Source organism: Columba livia, chromosome 5 (assembly GCF_036013475.1).
Source record: "Columba livia isolate bColLiv1 breed racing homer chromosome 5, bColLiv1.pat.W.v2, whole genome shotgun sequence".
In the NCBI taxonomy this organism is placed as follows: domain Eukaryota; kingdom Metazoa; phylum Chordata; class Aves; order Columbiformes; family Columbidae; genus Columba; species Columba livia.
The window spans coordinates 44,729,804-44,745,581 of record NC_088606.1 but is presented as its reverse complement, the minus strand read 5'-3'; the positions used below and the strand labels follow the sequence as shown (position 1 = coordinate 44,745,581).

Below are 15,778 nucleotides of genomic sequence, written 5' to 3'. Positions count from 1 at the left end.
CATCGGGGCAAGAGATGTGCTCTGGGAATGTGTGGGGCTGAGACAAGCCCTTGCTTCTCCCTGAGGCCTTCGTCTGCCTTGCAGCCTGGGAGGGTGTGTGAGGCTTGAAGGCCTCTGCTAGAGCAGAGCTGGGAGGGGAGGGAGCGTGAGTGGACCAGTGGAAAATGGGAGAAGGAGCACTTTCAAGGGGAAGGTCCCCCCATCGCCAGCCCTGGGTGTCTTCTCTTTGGACTTTGGGAGACCTCGTGCCGCAATGCCTGGAACATGGCTGTGCTGTGTCAAAGCCGTCGTGCTGTAGCATGGGGAACCAGCTGGCTGAGGCTCCACAGCTCCTCAGCATCTTGTTGCCAACTCACTTCTCCCTGTGTCAGCCATAATGGCTTTTCTGCTGCCGTGTTATGGACTGCTTGGGAAGGGTTGGGAGGCCCACAGGAGCCCTGCAAGGCTGCAACGCTGCCAGAAACAGCATCTCCTGAGCCCTGAGACCATCCTCCTCTTCCCTGTGGCCGTGGTGCCCTGTGGCCCAGTGAGCAGTGATGCTCTCCGAGGTGGAGAGGCCCAGTTAGCCCAGAGCTGGCTGGCAGGACTTTTCCGTGTCCCACTGCTGGCTGTGAACCATCTCTTTGTAGGGGGAGAGGCAGTGGGTCCATGAGCTGCCACCTGTTGTTAATATACCCCCAGCTAATCCATCCTGCGCTGTGTCAGCAGTTCAAAAGGGCACTGTTAGTATTTTTTGCCAACTTCAATTAACCTGAGATTTTGGAGGCCCCTCTGATCGCATTTCATCTGTCATGAGTCAGGAACAAACCAGCCAGATTGTAGTTGAGAGGAGAGAAGAGAAAGAGTTTATTGCAAACCAAACCAACAACAACAGTGCTTGTGCCTCCTCAGCTGGGAAGCAGGGTCCTTCCCAGCCATGCTGCCCGTCGAAAACTGCAAACATAAAAACTGGTGCCCAGAAATGCCAGTCCTTAGCACCTCTCCCCCCAAAAAACAAACCAAAACAAAAAAAAGCTGCAAGTGCAATAACTTACTTTAAAACAAAACAAAACAAAAAAGGTAAAAAGAACCAAGCTGCAAGACTCTTTGCTCTTTTTTAATATTCCACTGTAATGAACTGGTAATACATGGCTGCATAGGCAATAACATTGCATGGCACAAACCTCATATGGCAACATTTTAAATGATTTTTAAAATTTTTACCTGAACTTTAAAAAACTTGTTTTTAATATGTTCTACCCCAGGCCATTAAGCTAAAGAAAAAAAAAAGTTTGCGTTTATACAAGGTTACAATATTTTACAACAAAAAACATCATAATATTGATTGAGGTTTGTTTTCTGTCTTTCTCCCAGTCTCTCTTTCAAACACTGCACACCTAAACCGATATATTATTATACATTGAAAACTGTCCTTCAAAATCAGTAGTATAAAAGTCCTAGCTCTACCTACCTACCTAGCTATGTGGGGGAGTGGGGTCCATGTTACCAGCAAAGAGTTGAGGGGTGCAAGGCTGCTCCATCGCCTGCTCCCAGCTCCCTCCAGGAAGCTGCAAAGGGCTGAATGAGTTTCCATCCAATTCCGTCCCCTTCCCATTTGGGTTTAATTTCTCCTTTGGTCTGTTTGCTTTTTGCTGTGTCAGTCAGAGCAGCAAAATAAACACAGGGCTCTGCCTCTGCTTGATTATTTTTTAAACCTTTTCCAGGAAACTACCTTTTTGTCTTTGTTTGGAGAGTGTTTTACAACATGCTGCCTGGCCTGGGTGTACTCTGTGAAGCCTGGAAATGCACCTCCCCACCCCAAAACACCCACTCTGACAGAGAAACCTACCAGGCAGCAGGGCGGGATCCCCGGCCTGCGTGGGCTCTGCAGCCCCGCGGCTGGTGGGGCAGGTGAAGTCACACATGCTGCAGCTCTGCGACCTCATGTGTGACGCGCCGTCCCTACACATGGCCTTCCCCTACACCCTGCCCACGCTCACGGCTCCGGCCAGGTGTGCTCTGGCAGGGATGCACACTCTGACAGGGAGTCACGCTTGCTCACACGCTGCTGTGAGCCCTAGATGAGAGGGACGCTGGTTCTCCTTCACCTCGCTGTCTTGTTTATCTTTCCCTGGGCTCCACCAAGGTAGGTGCTACGGCCATGAGACCTGAACTGAGTAGCATGTTCATGAGGAGGCAGCTGGAGCCCTGCTTCTGGCTCGCAAACCTGTGAGGAGTGTGGGGGCGGCAGGGCTGGTGGTGGGTAACGTCCTGGAGTGGTAACCTGGACCCCATCTTGCTTCTCTCCATGAGCTTCTTCAGGCACAGCAGCCCTTAGAGTTTGGACACCTCAGAGCCCAGCAAACCCCGAGGCTTGTTCACCACTGGTTTGCAGTAGCTACCAAAGCACTAACTACTGCTTGTAAGCAAGAAGTGCCTCTGAGTACTCAGCAGTGAGTGGCACCCAACCACCCACAAGCCAGCGCCAGGAACCTGTGCTGCTCTCACCATTTGCCTCCTCCTAGTCTCAAAGCTCTGGGACATCTCTGTGGTGTTTGTAACCATGGGCAATGCAAGGCAGCCCCCTCATGGGGTACCTGCTTCACAGCCAGGGCCGGGACTGCTCTGGAGGAGTGTTTTGCTGCCTTTGTGAGGCCAGAGAGAGGCTGGGAGAGCCCAGCTGGTTGGGTGCTGCACCCACAGAAGATGCCACCGTGGGCACTAACATGGCAGGTGTCTGGGCAGCCAGGCCTGGTGAGACATTTTGGCAGTAGCTGGGGATGAAGCTTGCAGCTTCGAAGGCAAGTCCAAGCCAGAGAATCATAACTCAATGTATGGACAAGGGTAACATACTAATTAAAAAATAAATAGAGAAGAAAGTCATAAATAGAGTTGAAAGGTATTAATAATGATTAAAAAAGGCATCGTTGTGGTAACTTGAGATTGCAAGAACAACACTGACCCTGTGACCCTTAAAAAATGCAGTAGCCGCAGGTTGGCTAGATTAAGATACATATATATATAAAAGTATATATATATTTACACAGCTTTTCTTGTTAATTTAACAGCTAGTTTTAAAAAACTTTTAAATTAATTTAAAAATATGTGTAAATACAGATGCACGTGTCCTAAAAACTGCCTGAATGGCTGCCTTCGGAGGCTTTTGAGAGGAATGCCTTGCGGCGTGACCCGCAGGTGTGGGCGCCAGGGGCTGTGCTGGTGTGGCGGCAGTGCCCAGTGAAGCAAGGCAGAGCCCGGTGAGCAGCGGGAGGGAAGCCCAGCAGCCGGGGACCCCAGAGAACGACATCCCCCCTCACCTTGTGATGCTTTCAGGCAGACTCAGGGCCGGGCATACATGGTGGTGTTTAAAATAGGTTGAGTGAGTCCAACATGTGCTTTGCACATGGATTTTAGGGTGAGAGAAAGCAGACGCCAAGCCTCTGTGAATGCCGAGTCTGCTGCCAGGAGCCTCTCCTCTCTCTAACAAGACAAGGGATACAGCACTTAATTCTCTGGGCTGTTAAACAGCTCAGGTGAAATCCTGGCCCCGTGTAAGTCCATGAGGAAAAGCTACCCTTTAACTTTAGTAGGGAATGCAGCTAACCTCTTGAATGGCTACGACCTCCCTGTCTTCGATACCTGCAGGCCACACGGGACCCATCCCCACGTGCCTGCTCGCTCCCCAGCTCTGCCTGGTGCTATAATAATTTGTCATGTCAGTAATGTTACTGGGCTGTTCGGACAGTGGCCCTTCACAGGATTGCCTGCTGACTGTGGGACATGTCATGCTCCCCGATGTACCTGGGAAGATGCTCTTGGCACTGCACTCAGCTGCCTGAACAAAATCCGCTGGAGAAACTGCCTCCTGCCACTGGTGCCTGGGTGGCCCGAGACCCCCAGTGGTTTCTGGGTGCCCGGTGCAGGTGATGGACACCTCTAACTGGCCAGTGTGATCCTATCTGGGTCAGTGATCAGCATCACTTTCAGCACCTAAGCCATCATACCCGATTGCTCGGCTGAATGATTAGGCTGGGACATAAGTACTGGCTGCTTATGATGGTAGAGGCCCTGGTCATAGCCACGGTGGGGTTAGATGTGAGCTGGTTCCCTGTGGCTACCAAGGAAGGCATCTCTTCACATTTCTGAGGACAGAAAACAGACAGTACTGCTGGTCTTTTCTTATTCCAGTAAATACATATTACATATGATCTAGCAATGATGTATCATATATGTCAGGGGTGTCAGGGTGTAGGAGTAGTTACGTTTATGGAGTCCTAAAATTACATTCAGCCCTTTGAAGGCAACCGTGAGGCTGATGTGGCCCCCAGTGAAAATAAGTTTGACACTGCTGATCTATGTAGTGTATGGCAGTCTAGGCACTGTGGAAATACTTGTATACCTTGTTAACCTGAAACCTGACATTTGGTTATAGCTTATTTGGAGCCTTTTCAAAGACCATTAAAAATTCCTGGGCCTTGAACTACAAGTTCCCCTAACACTGAGCATGAGGAGGGATTGCAGGGTGACATACAAATTTTTCTGGTAGTAAAATCCTGTAGTTCCCTTGTGAAACTCAGAGATGGCTGCCCCGGCTCAAGTGGAACCTGACATGTGGTTGATAGTGCTCAGCTGACCTTTGGCTTCTCCCTGTTGATAATTCAGTAGGGTGAAAGGATGTTCCAAAGCTTGGAAAATATTTAATCTTTTGAAGGAGTTCTTACCTAACAGCACTGTGCAGGTAAGAGCACTGGAAGGGAAAACTGGAGGATGCATATTAGTTCAGATAAACCAGGCAAGTTCTCCTGCTTCCTCTGCAAGGTGAAGAGGATCTGAGGCGGCTGAAGATGAGGAAGCATCACCTCATCCAGCCTTGGGTCCCTTCTCAGCCTGCTCCCTGCACTGCACAGAGATGCCCCCAGCAGCTTCGTGCAGTGGGGCTCTGGTCAAGGGCTGCAGGGAGGGCCTGTCATTGCACGTATCTGACCCCAGGAGGTGTATGAGCAGTTCAATGGCCTCACACAACCATGTCTGTGTGCTACCACTTGACCTGTTTCTCAGAGCAGTCCCTTTGGGGACCTGTGGATTCACACAGCAGCTGTAGTCCCCTCCCATAGCTGGCTGTCTCTAAACTGAGGATAGTAGTTCCTGACACAGTAAAAGCCAGAGGAAACATTTTGCTGCCTCACTTTGCACGTGGGCCTCAATATTGACCACAACCATGGCAAAGCAAATGCCAGGTGCTCCTGGGGCAGCCATCCATACTGAGAAGCTATCATCTGCTGGGATGTACCTTCAGCCAAGGTGACCAAAGAGCTGGCAAAGACTCCCAGCATGGTGTCACCGAGTCATGTTGGGAAGAGAGGTGTCCCCTTCACAGGCCTCTACGGCTCTGTGCTTCATCTTAGGCTGCAAGATGGAGAGAAAGCAGGGTAGAAGGAGATGAGATAATGTTGCCTTCTTTCTACCCACAGGTATCTTCCCAGCCCTGTTCCTTGTTCAGCTGTGGGAAGTTGTGGCTTCTGATAGGAGGACAGGAGCAGCCTGAGAAGTGCCTCTTTGCTGGTGCCAGAGTCCCCATCCAGTCCCCTGCTCAGGGCAGAACAGATCTGAGCAACACTGTTGACAAAATAGGGGGGGAAGTTGTGTGTGTGTGTATGGGGTGTGATGGGATGGGGGAAGCTGCTGAAATGCCAGTGGGCTCTTGCTCTTTGGAAAGGCAAATCTGGTGTCAGAGAAAGGAGCAGGGAGAAAAAATGCCCAGGTTACTAGGGAGGTGGTGGTAAGAGGGGACACATCCCAACCCAGATCTCACTGAAAGAGGTGCTGCTCCACAGCCTCCCTCTCCCCACCTGAATCCCAGGAAGCCAGGAGCTGCCGTTTTCATGCTGGAAACACTTCACTTACATTAACATATGTACTTTATATACCTAGGGTAGCTAAAAGTGCTGCATTCAAATCCTCGAGGAGGCAACTGCTGTCTGGAGTCCAAGCGGATGGATTTATTCGGCTGTCCCCATGTGCTCTCTTCATGTCTTGTGGGCGCTGGGCTGCAGCCCTGTCATGTCGCCCAAGAGATTGCGGCACTGTGCTCCTTTGCTTTCATCCTCAGGGCAGCGATGCTGGAGGTCTTGCGGTCCGGCTCGCTGTTCAGCTCATAGCCATTGAGGCCAGAGCTCATCCCAGCTGTGCCAAAGAGGCCACCCATGTGAGTCTGTCCCACGTGGCTGCCGGGGCCGGAGACGCCAAGGAACTCAGAGACGCCACCGGCTGTGTGGGGGTGACCATGGGGGGACATGCAGGAGGGCACTGTCTCGCAGGGGACAACGCAGGCAGGCACAGGGGAGGCAGCGCCATTGTTGCCGATCCAGGAGGGGTTCTGGATCTGGAGATGGGAAAAGAAGTGTCAGGGCTGCCCTGTGTGGGATGCAGCCAGTGGCAGGCTGGAGCAGAGAGAGCGTGTCCGGCCCCAGCCCCTGCCAGCACCCTGCAAGGCAGCCCTGCATGCCAGGGGCAGCTGGTGCCCTGCGGGGTGCAGTATCCTGGTCCCCACCAGCAGCAGCATCAGCAGCCCCCCAGATCCAGTGGGTGCCCTTCAAAATCTGTATGCCAGCCCTAATAGGGGAAGGAGTGCTGGAGACGAACAGGGGAGCAGGACTGTGCCCCTGTTCTGCCGTGTTGTTTCTCTGTTTATTCATTCCCCTTCTCTCAGCTTGCTTTTTTTTTTTCCTTTTGTACTTCTGGCACTTTCTGGAGCTCTTAGCACTGGAAACCTGGTGTCATCCACAGTGTTTCTGTGGGCTACACACTAGAGGAGGATCAGGCAGAAAGAGATGCTGTGAGACCACCATTCCATCCTCCTGCTCCAGCTCATGGTTGCTTGCCCCGGCAAGAGACTTCTTGCAGCAGAGCAATGTTCCTGTTGGAGCTGAGCTGCCCACGGTTCCCAGCACAGGCAGGTTCCCTGCCCCTCTCCCCAGCAGTGCTCGTTGCCCATTGCCTGTTGAGGAACAAGGAAGCATCGCCCTCCCTGCTGCAGAGCAGAGCCACCTCGTGCTGGGCTCTGGTCTCCTGCAGTGTCAATCATTAAATGATATCGCAGAAGGAGAGAGGAGGGCTCAGTATTTGCCAGTGAAAGTAGGTGTGCTGCAGTGGGGGGATAGGCATGCAGGATGAAAGCAGGAAGAGCAAAGGGCTCTTCATCCTGCCGGCTCGCTGCACCACTCACCCTTGGGCCTCTCTGATCTCTTACCTCCTGTAAATGCTTTTGATTTTTTCAATCTCTGGGGCTGGGAGCAAAGGGCAGTATGGAGGGAGGGAGCAGTCTAAGTTACAAAAGACAAGAGAAGAGAGTGCTGAAAAGGCTGCTGAGAGTGTCCTCTGCTTGAAAAGCTGCTTTGGCATCTCTCAGCTGTTTCATAAGGGCTTCTTGTTCATTTCGGGGGTGATGCCAAGCAGGAGAGAGGTCAAACACTCTTGGCTTGGCTGCGGGGAGCTTTGGTGCGGCCCTGGCTGGGGAGGTAGTTGACAGCCGGGGCACTGCGGGGGGAGAACTCCCAGCAGAACTGTGAGGACTAGTCAGGTTCAGAGCATCATGCCTTCAAAACTGCACCCTTGAGCAAATTCTGGGTGGCAGGAAGAGGAATCAGCAGGACAGAGGGAGAGCTTTGTGGCAGCACAGCCTAGCCCTTGAACTAATGAATACTCATCCACCCTGGCAGCATCTGAAGGCAGTGTTGTGAAAATGGGGCTGGCCCACTGCTTAGGAGGCTACTGTGGTGACAGGTTTCCTAGGGCAGGAGGTTAAGGAGAGAGGGAGCTGTGTCACCTGCCTCCGGGGCCAAGGCAGGAACAATCTTGACGGTCCTTGGGAGGAGCCCTAGATACCCTACCAGGGCTTCTCCCATTCTTCCTTTGGAGCACAAACCCATGAGACCCCTGGGAAGCATCCCGTACGTCACCGAGTACACTCTGAGTACCACAGTCCATCACTGGGAGATGGCTGTGGGATTTAGCCAGGCGAAAAATGCTTTTGTTCAGCTACCTAAAGAAGGGGCATGGAAACCTAGGCATGGCAACAGGAAGGCTTCCTGGGAACTGCTGTTTTCAGGGCCTCAAATAGTCTTCAGGAACTTTTCCAAATCAGTGGGAAGTTAGTGGGCAGCAGCACACGTGATGGGAGAAGGACACTGTAATAGGATGTGCTGAGCAGGATGACCTGTGCCCAGAGGTGTGTCCAGCACTGTGTCCCACAGGGCTGGTCTTGGTCCCTGCTTTAGAGATGGCTGCATTGGGCCAGGGCATGAGGGAGCTGGGCTCCAGCTAAGTAATTCCTGGTCCTTCAGGATTTGGTAATATAACACCAGCCCCAGCACTCTCACAGTCCTGCCTGAAGGCAGGTGGATGAACCTGAGAAGTGAAGCATCAGTTTGAGGGGGCTGGGAGCAGAGGTGGTGTGTCCAGCAGGCATAGGGACGGACAGACCGGAGCGGGGGAACGCACTCACCTGGGCATAGTTCTCAGCACGGGTGAGCAGGGGCAGCTCGTAGGCGGTGGAGAAGTGGGTCCGGACCTGCTGCATCTGGCCAAACCGCTCCCGCTTGCGCCATTTTGCTCGCCGGTTCTGAAACCACACCTGGGGGAGAGGGTGATGGGCTGTGAATAGGGGAGGCGGTGGTGGCTGGGAGCCCACCAGGGCTGGGTGCCCACCAGGGCCAGCCTGCACTCCCAGACTGGGAGCACCCTGGGCAAAAGGTGATGCCCAGATTCTGGTGTCTGGGGACAGTCACCGCTCTTGCTTTCTGCAGCCTGGTTTGCCCTGGGATAACCCCATAGATCAGTGTTACCCAGGCACTGCCACAGCTCTCCAGTCTCAGCTGAAAAGTGCAAATACATCTGAGTGTGCTGCTGCCAGACTGAAACCAGTGGTGCTGGGGCTTTCCCCAGGCCTGATCCTGGCCGTGATGATGTCATTGGCTGGGAGCTGGCACTTCTTACTCAACTCTCCGTCTTATTTTTCTTAACTGTTTAAAAAAATAAAATGTGTAACACCCCTTCCTTTCTTAGCTGCAGGAAAGGGCAAGTGCCCTTTACAGAGTTACATGTCCTTCGCTTTACCAAGTTTTCTTTGCAGGGTTTGCAGATCTCTGCTTCACAATGCTGCTGAGATCCCTTCAAGGCAAAGGAAAGACCGAAACACTGTTTCTGCCCTTATTTTTACTGGCTTGACATCAGTGTGGATTATTGCACTGTTGTCAGCACCATTGCTCCTGATTTGCATCAGCATAAGAGAGATCAGAGCCTGGCCCAGTGTCTTCAAAGCCTCATGAAACTTGTGAGTCAGGGAAACACATCAATCAAGAGCCGCTTTGAAGGCACTGAGAGATGCAGGCGATCACCAGGGGCTGGGTTGTGCAGGTCACGCCAGTGCATGAAAGCAGCAGTCCAAGAGCTGCTCGGTTCTGCTTCAAGTTTTACACGGTGACTTGTGGGCGGGGGGGGTGGGGGGGCCGGGGCACTGCTAGGGAGCAGCTTGGCACTGCCTGTGCCCAGCCGCGGGGCCCCTCCACTGCTTCCCAGGCAGCTGAGGAAAACAGACACTGGTTTCAGTTTCACCAGCTCACGTCTTCAGCGAGCTGGGCTTTTGGCAGAGGGGAGGGCGGTAGGCTGGCTTTTTGGGGGGGCAGGAGAGTGGTGGCATTTGCAGCCTGTGTCAGTACACCTAGAAGCTGCCACAGGGAGACAAGCCTGACAGTCTGTAGTTTTTGGTCTGAGCTGACCTTCTTACTTGTGCTGAAAGACTTGTTTCAAGCTCTCCTGCCTCAGTTTCCCCTCCCCACTGCACAGGCGGCCTCATGCTGGTCTCTCACAGTTCTCCACCATAGTCCCCACGGTACGAGCAGACAGCTGAGGGTCTGGCCAGGCACTGGGGTCTGTGTGGTGCGAGAAGTGGATGGTGCAGCTCCTGGGCATTTCCTCCTCATGTGAGCTGTGGATGGTGTAGGGTACAATACCCTACAGCACTGTCACGGCAGTGACCCTGACATCAGCCATCCACAAGCCAGCCAAACTAACCATATCCAAAGTAGCAGCCTCATTTAACACCCCCACCCCGAATCAAAAACTCTGTGAGGATTTTCAGTGGGTGCATAAAGCACCAGCAAAAAGGTCCTAATGTTATCCCAGCTGAGCACACACTGCACATGAAGGACATCCTACTGGAGCAGGTTTGATGCCCGAGGCATCTGTCTGCTTTTTTTTTTCTACCTCTTCTTGGCACAGCCGCTCCAGCCCAGCTGCAGGCCAGTCCTAAGGCTGGCCCAGATCACGCTGCTTTGATCTGCAGATTCAAAGTTAGCGGTGGTGACCCAGTTCCTCCTTGGCGGAGGAGGCCCTGCTGTGCACAGAGGGGTGGAGAGCAGGTAGGGAGCAGAGCACTGGCTGTGCATGAGGCTGGGACAAACATATGCCAGGCATATGCGGCCATTCCCTTGCCTGGCCAAGGCACAGGCTGGCCAGGCCAACCCCACACCTGCGCTGTCATGTGGGGGAGCCCTCCTGCGCATCCTTCCCAGGGCACCCACCCAGTGGTGGGGTGGCCAAGCAGAGGCCCCCATGGCACTGCCCGGCTCTGCGGTGTGACCTCTGAAACCGCCAGTGCATGGTTTGTGCGCTCGGCTTCCCTCCACCTGATGGAGCCACCGGCAGGTTTGCCGGGACCAGCTGAGGTGGAGCAGGGTCTCCAGCACGGGCTTTTCCTCTGCTGTTCCTCATTTACATGTTGAACTGGTGCCGGCAGAGCAAAAAGGTGTAAGCTGGCAATTCCCAAATTGCAATCCCCACTGGTGGGCTTGGAAATTGTGGCAAACCATCGCACGAGGTTGAAGAGTGTCTTCTGTCCAAGCTCTGGTGCTGGGGGCACTGGAGATGCTCCAAGGGCTGGCAGTGAGCCACTGCTCCAAAACACTTGCAACAAGGTTTGGACCTTGTTTAAATTTCTCCTTTCTCCTCTGGTCCAAGTGCTTTTAGGCTGCTTAGTATCTTGCAGCACGGTTTCTCCAGGCCTCCACAGTGCTCCAGGGAGAACAGGGCAGGCAGGGCAATGTATAGGTGAAAATGTCAGGAAAAAGCAACTCAACCTAAGTATTTCCTGGCTTCCTCAATCTGAGAACACATCTGTTTTTAAACAGCAAATCTAAAACCAAACCAAAGTCCATTTTCTTTTCATTATCTGTCACCTTTAGTCAAGAGGAGCTGCTATGGGATGGGGATGTGGCAGGGGAGGTTGCAGCAGTCAGTGCAGAGTGTCCTCTGGGGTCAGGAGTGGGTACTTCATGCAGGGATAAGCAGTCATCATGGGCTGCATCTCAGTGTTACCGATCAGAGTGGGAGTGTAGGGTAGTGTCATGCATCTGACTCCTGCAGACAATGCTTTGATAAGCCCTGATGTACCAAATCAGCCCTATAAAAATCTACAGAACAGAAAATGTTTCATGTCTTCATAAACATTCAGCCATATGCTGGTACCTAAATCCATATGCATACACAGCTGATGTGCTGCAAGGGATGAAGAGGCTGGGAATGGCCTTAGATGAAGAAAGCAGGAGGTTCCCAGTCGCTGTCTTGCTGTCACCACCCTGGCACCCGGCTGGTGCTGCCCCTGCTACCAAGTTCCACATGCTCTGCACAGAGCATGGGTGGATGGGCTGAGCCAGGACCTCACCCAGGCCCCTCTGGCTATGGCTGGATGGCCGAAGACTGCATTGTGGCATTTGTCCTTCCTCCAACTTAAAGAAAAAGGCATTTTCCTCTCTCTCCTACCTGCCACAGTACAGCGATGAGGATGAGGCTGGCCTCTGCATGTGTGACAGTGGGCTGGTGGCAGCCATGGGGCTGGGACCACCCCGGCACCCCTTGCCCTGTGCTCAAGCACCCCTCTCTGCATCACTGCCCAGCAGCAGGCAAGAGCTGCCCACCACATTCAAGCCTCACATGCTCATGCTCTCACCTGGCAGCATCTGTTTTGCCAGTCCCTGTCCCCTTGGCCCCGCTGCCCTCCTGCCTCTCCTCAGCTCCTGTCTGTGTATCTGTCTCTAGGACCCCATCCCTCTTTTTCAGGCCAGGCTGTCTCCTCTCTTCCCAGAGATGGCCACCAGCCTTTTGCTTTCCAGCCTGCATGAACAGAGCCAGATTTCATCCTTGAGCACTGAAACTGGACACCATTTTATCAGTGGCCTGGAATGGGAAATTGGAGCCTGGGATGAGAGAATTGAATAACTTGAGCTTGTTTTCATTTCATGTTTAATTTCCTGCAGGCTTAGCTCAGTCTTTCCGCTCCTTCCACCAGCCTCCCAGGGTTTTATGGGGGAAAAAGGATCAAGATATATTACTTCTTGCTTTGCTTGCTTTTTTTATCTTCTTTTTTTTTTCCAAGGCGGTGATTTTGCTACAGCAGAGTTTGACATTTCCCTCTCACTTTCAAGCCCCCGCTGCATCAGAGGGTCACCACCAAAAACATTTCATTAACAGTCCCAGCAATCATAAGGCTGGCTCTGAGGGGGGCTGGCTGAGGGGTTATATTCCCTGGCTGCAAAGCCTCCTTCCAGCACCATCTCTTTCTGCTGTGCCACAGGGCAGGCCAGGAGGCAGAGATACAGCCCAAGAGAGAATAGCAGCTGGGGCTGTGCTAGCATGGGCTTGGGGATGTGTATGTGTGTGTCTGCATGCAAGGGGAAGAAGCCATGTGTGAATACGTGTGTGTGTCTACCATGTTTCTCTAGTGCCACTGCCTCAGACGTCTGCTGCAGTCCTGGATGGGCTAGAAGAACCCCGGGCAGTTGCTTGTACAGAGCAGGAGCTCCTTCTGGGGCTCTGCAGCCCCAAACATGGAAGAGGAGGAGAAAGGAATGGGATGTGCATGCTGTGTGGGACTTGCATGAAAACAGTGCCCACTGTGCACCCTTGCAGGTTTGTTTCTGAGCCCTAGCAGCCTCTTCCTGGTGGGGCGGCTCTGCCTCTGCACAGGGCTTACACACGGCTCCCACTTTGGAAAGCGGGGACATGCGGTAGTTTAATAGCGCATGGCAGCAAGGGGCCAGGTTGTCAGGGGCAGGCAGGGAAAATATTGCATTGCATTGCAGGGGGAATTAGCTTTGACATTTTTGGACACCAGCACTGACAGCTGGAAACCAAGGCAGTGAGGAGAGGGGCTAGGCTGCGGGATGCCACCATTCTGCAAACAGCATGGCCCACCCCAAGACTGCTGCTGGCATGAGCTCTTCTCCAGGCACCGAGACCTCCAGCAGCTATTTCACTAATGAAGCGTGAGCTTGGGAAAGGGATAGAAAAAACCTGAGCTGCCCTGTGCTTGTCTGGGCTCCACATCTGCTTCTGCCTGCAGCGTGGTGGCTGGCTGCGCTCCCCAAGGAGCCAAGCCTGGCCAGAGGGGATGACCTCCAGCCAAAAGCTGGCTCAGCCGTGGGACTGAGCATCACACCTCAAACCTGTGGGGTGCCTCGCCTTCCTGCCGCTTGGCTTTGCTTAGCTCAGCCTTGCAGGCAGCTGAAGCTGGTCTCCATGAAGTTATCAGGACATTTGCTATTCCTTAGAAGACCTTACCTTCCTTGGGAGAGGGACGGCTGAGCTCTCCTCAAAGCCCACGGGACTGCAGTAGGTGTGTGCCCAGACACCCCACAGCAGCCAAAGCCCCTGCCAGCTTGGTGGAGGGCATCTGAGTACATAGCAGCTACTTGGCTTTCAGGAGGAAAGAAGTAAGGGACTCATGGCTTATTTGTGATTTCCACCCTTTGCCTTGGCCCTGGTTGAGCCCTTGGTCCTTGCAGTGGGTGTTTGCTTCTCCTGGTCTGCTGCCCTGTGCCCCCTCTTCGGCTGTAAGCTGATGTCTCTCAGTGCTGCAGTGCTACCAGGAGGATGTCTCGGCAGAGCAGAGCTGCCAAGAGGGTTAGGAGAACAAATCAAAGCCTAAACAAAATATGATACAACCCAGAGCTGGAGACAACTGCTAGGGTGATTCACTAAGGCCCCAGCCCCAAAAGCCTCCCTTGTGGGAAGCACAGCCATGTCACATCAGAAGAAGAGCCCTGTGCCACCCCAGGCTATGTCCCTGTGTCACCTGGGGACTGCCACTGCTGTGACAAGGCTGAGCAGCTCACTAGCCAGCAGCCCCAGCACCCTGATAACCCACATGAAATACCTGGGACCTGGGGTACTCCTGAGCCTGCTCAACCAGCACCCACAGCACTCAGCACATGCCTGCAGGTTCTGGCTCCCCAGTGACAGAGTCTGCATTCCTACCGATGGTACAACAGCCCTTCATCATGAGGCGGTGGCTGAGTGCCGCCCCGCAGCCCAAGGGACGGGGTCCTTCCCATCGAGGCTGTGGAAATGAGTGAAATGCGGGTGCTCACCCCTTGCAGCCCAGGGTAAGCACTCAAGTGGTCAGGCCACTTAGACAAGTCCTTCAGCTGCTCTATTACACGAGCCCTGTCATCGCCATCCCAAGTGAGAAGTGTGAGCTGGCAGTCACTAGAGGAGAGAGGCTGTTCTCTCTTCCCGTGGCGGTGGGCTGCTGGGGCACCTGTCTCAAGGCACGGTGAAATGCCCCCTTCCTCCACCAGATTTCCTCCTGACTGTCTGGGGAGGTACTTCTGCCCTCGACCGCAGTGTTATCCAGTGGTAAAGTGGGGAAAAAACCCTTGAGTTTGTGGGTCATATGTAATAAACTCGTGGATTGCATCTGCCTTGCCTGCCCTGGCTCTGCTCGCCAGCTCTGAGGCTAGCTGGGTTGTGCTAGCTGCACAGCCTGGCTCAGAGGCGGGCAGGAGGAGCTTGCCACTCTCCAGCACCTCATTCTCATTCCTGAGCATGAGGAATTTCATGCACTGTGTGGGTCGGTAACACGATGCTGTGGCTGGCCTCCCAGGAGACCCCATCAGCACTTGTGATGTGTCCCTGGGAAATCAAAGGTTGCATCCAGCGGCAGAAGTAAAGAGATGACGTTTGTAGTGCTGCCTTCTTTTGCCCATCCCGCAGTGCTGAGCATGCTACGTGCAGGACCAACGGGAATCACGCTGCTTTCTACTGAAAAGCAGCCGTGTCTGGACTGAAAAGAAACAGCTGTGGGGAAGAAGAGCACACCAGCCCTGCAAACCAAGTTAGCCAAGCAGACCAGAAAAATCCGACAGCTAGTTAAAACTGGAAGTAAATGTAGAAAGAAAAATTATCTTATGCAGGGATGCTGGCCTGACTGCTTCAACTGTTTGCATCAACTGCTTGTAAAGGTTAGAGTGGAGGGAAAGCTGGACTGCCTGGGACCTGGAAGTCTTCCTGGTACAAGAGGATAATCAGATGCCTCCACATGCCAGCAATTCTCAATGCTAATGCAGATTCTGGGGTGGTGAGCTGATAAATGCCTGCAGCAAAAGTCACAGGATTAGCATGAGAGCCTAAGCCTCAGCAGGACCTGTGATGGCCATCAAGGTGTGAGCTGCAGATGTCTGCTCCAAGTGATGGTGCTCCTCTTTGCAAATGCTTCTGAGCTCTGCCAGGCCTTTAATTTAACCCTGACTCAGAGGAAAGAGCAGAATTCAGAGAATTGTTCACTCCTTCAACTTGGAGTTTGGCTTTGCTGAACCTCCAGGTTAGTTCAGGGGAGCTAGTTAATGGGAGCTGGCACCTGTGTGGGTGGAGGCAGTGTGACTGTTTGACTCTCCTGCTCCTCTCAAGATGGTGGGAGCACCTTTTTCCTCCAGATCACCAGTGTTCATATAGTCTCAGCACCTGC

General features: G+C 53.2%; 1 protein-coding gene across 4 annotated transcripts in view; it reads right to left on the bottom strand.

Moving 5' to 3' along the window:
• Positions 1–816: 816 nt before the first annotated feature.
• Positions 817–15,778, bottom strand: part of ALX4 (ALX homeobox 4) — a 47,419-nt gene continuing 32,457 nt past the window's right edge. For all 4 annotated transcript variants that reach the window (XM_065064768.1, XM_065064766.1, XM_065064770.1 and 1 more), the window contains 2 exons: positions 8,483–8,611; positions 817–6,361 (listed from right to left, as the gene is read on the bottom strand). In XM_065064768.1, coding sequence (XP_064920840.1) covers positions 6,038–6,361; positions 8,483–8,611 — 453 coding nt within the window. In that variant the 3' untranslated portion in view covers positions 817–6,037. The remainder of the gene's footprint in view (positions 6,362–8,482; positions 8,612–15,778) is intronic.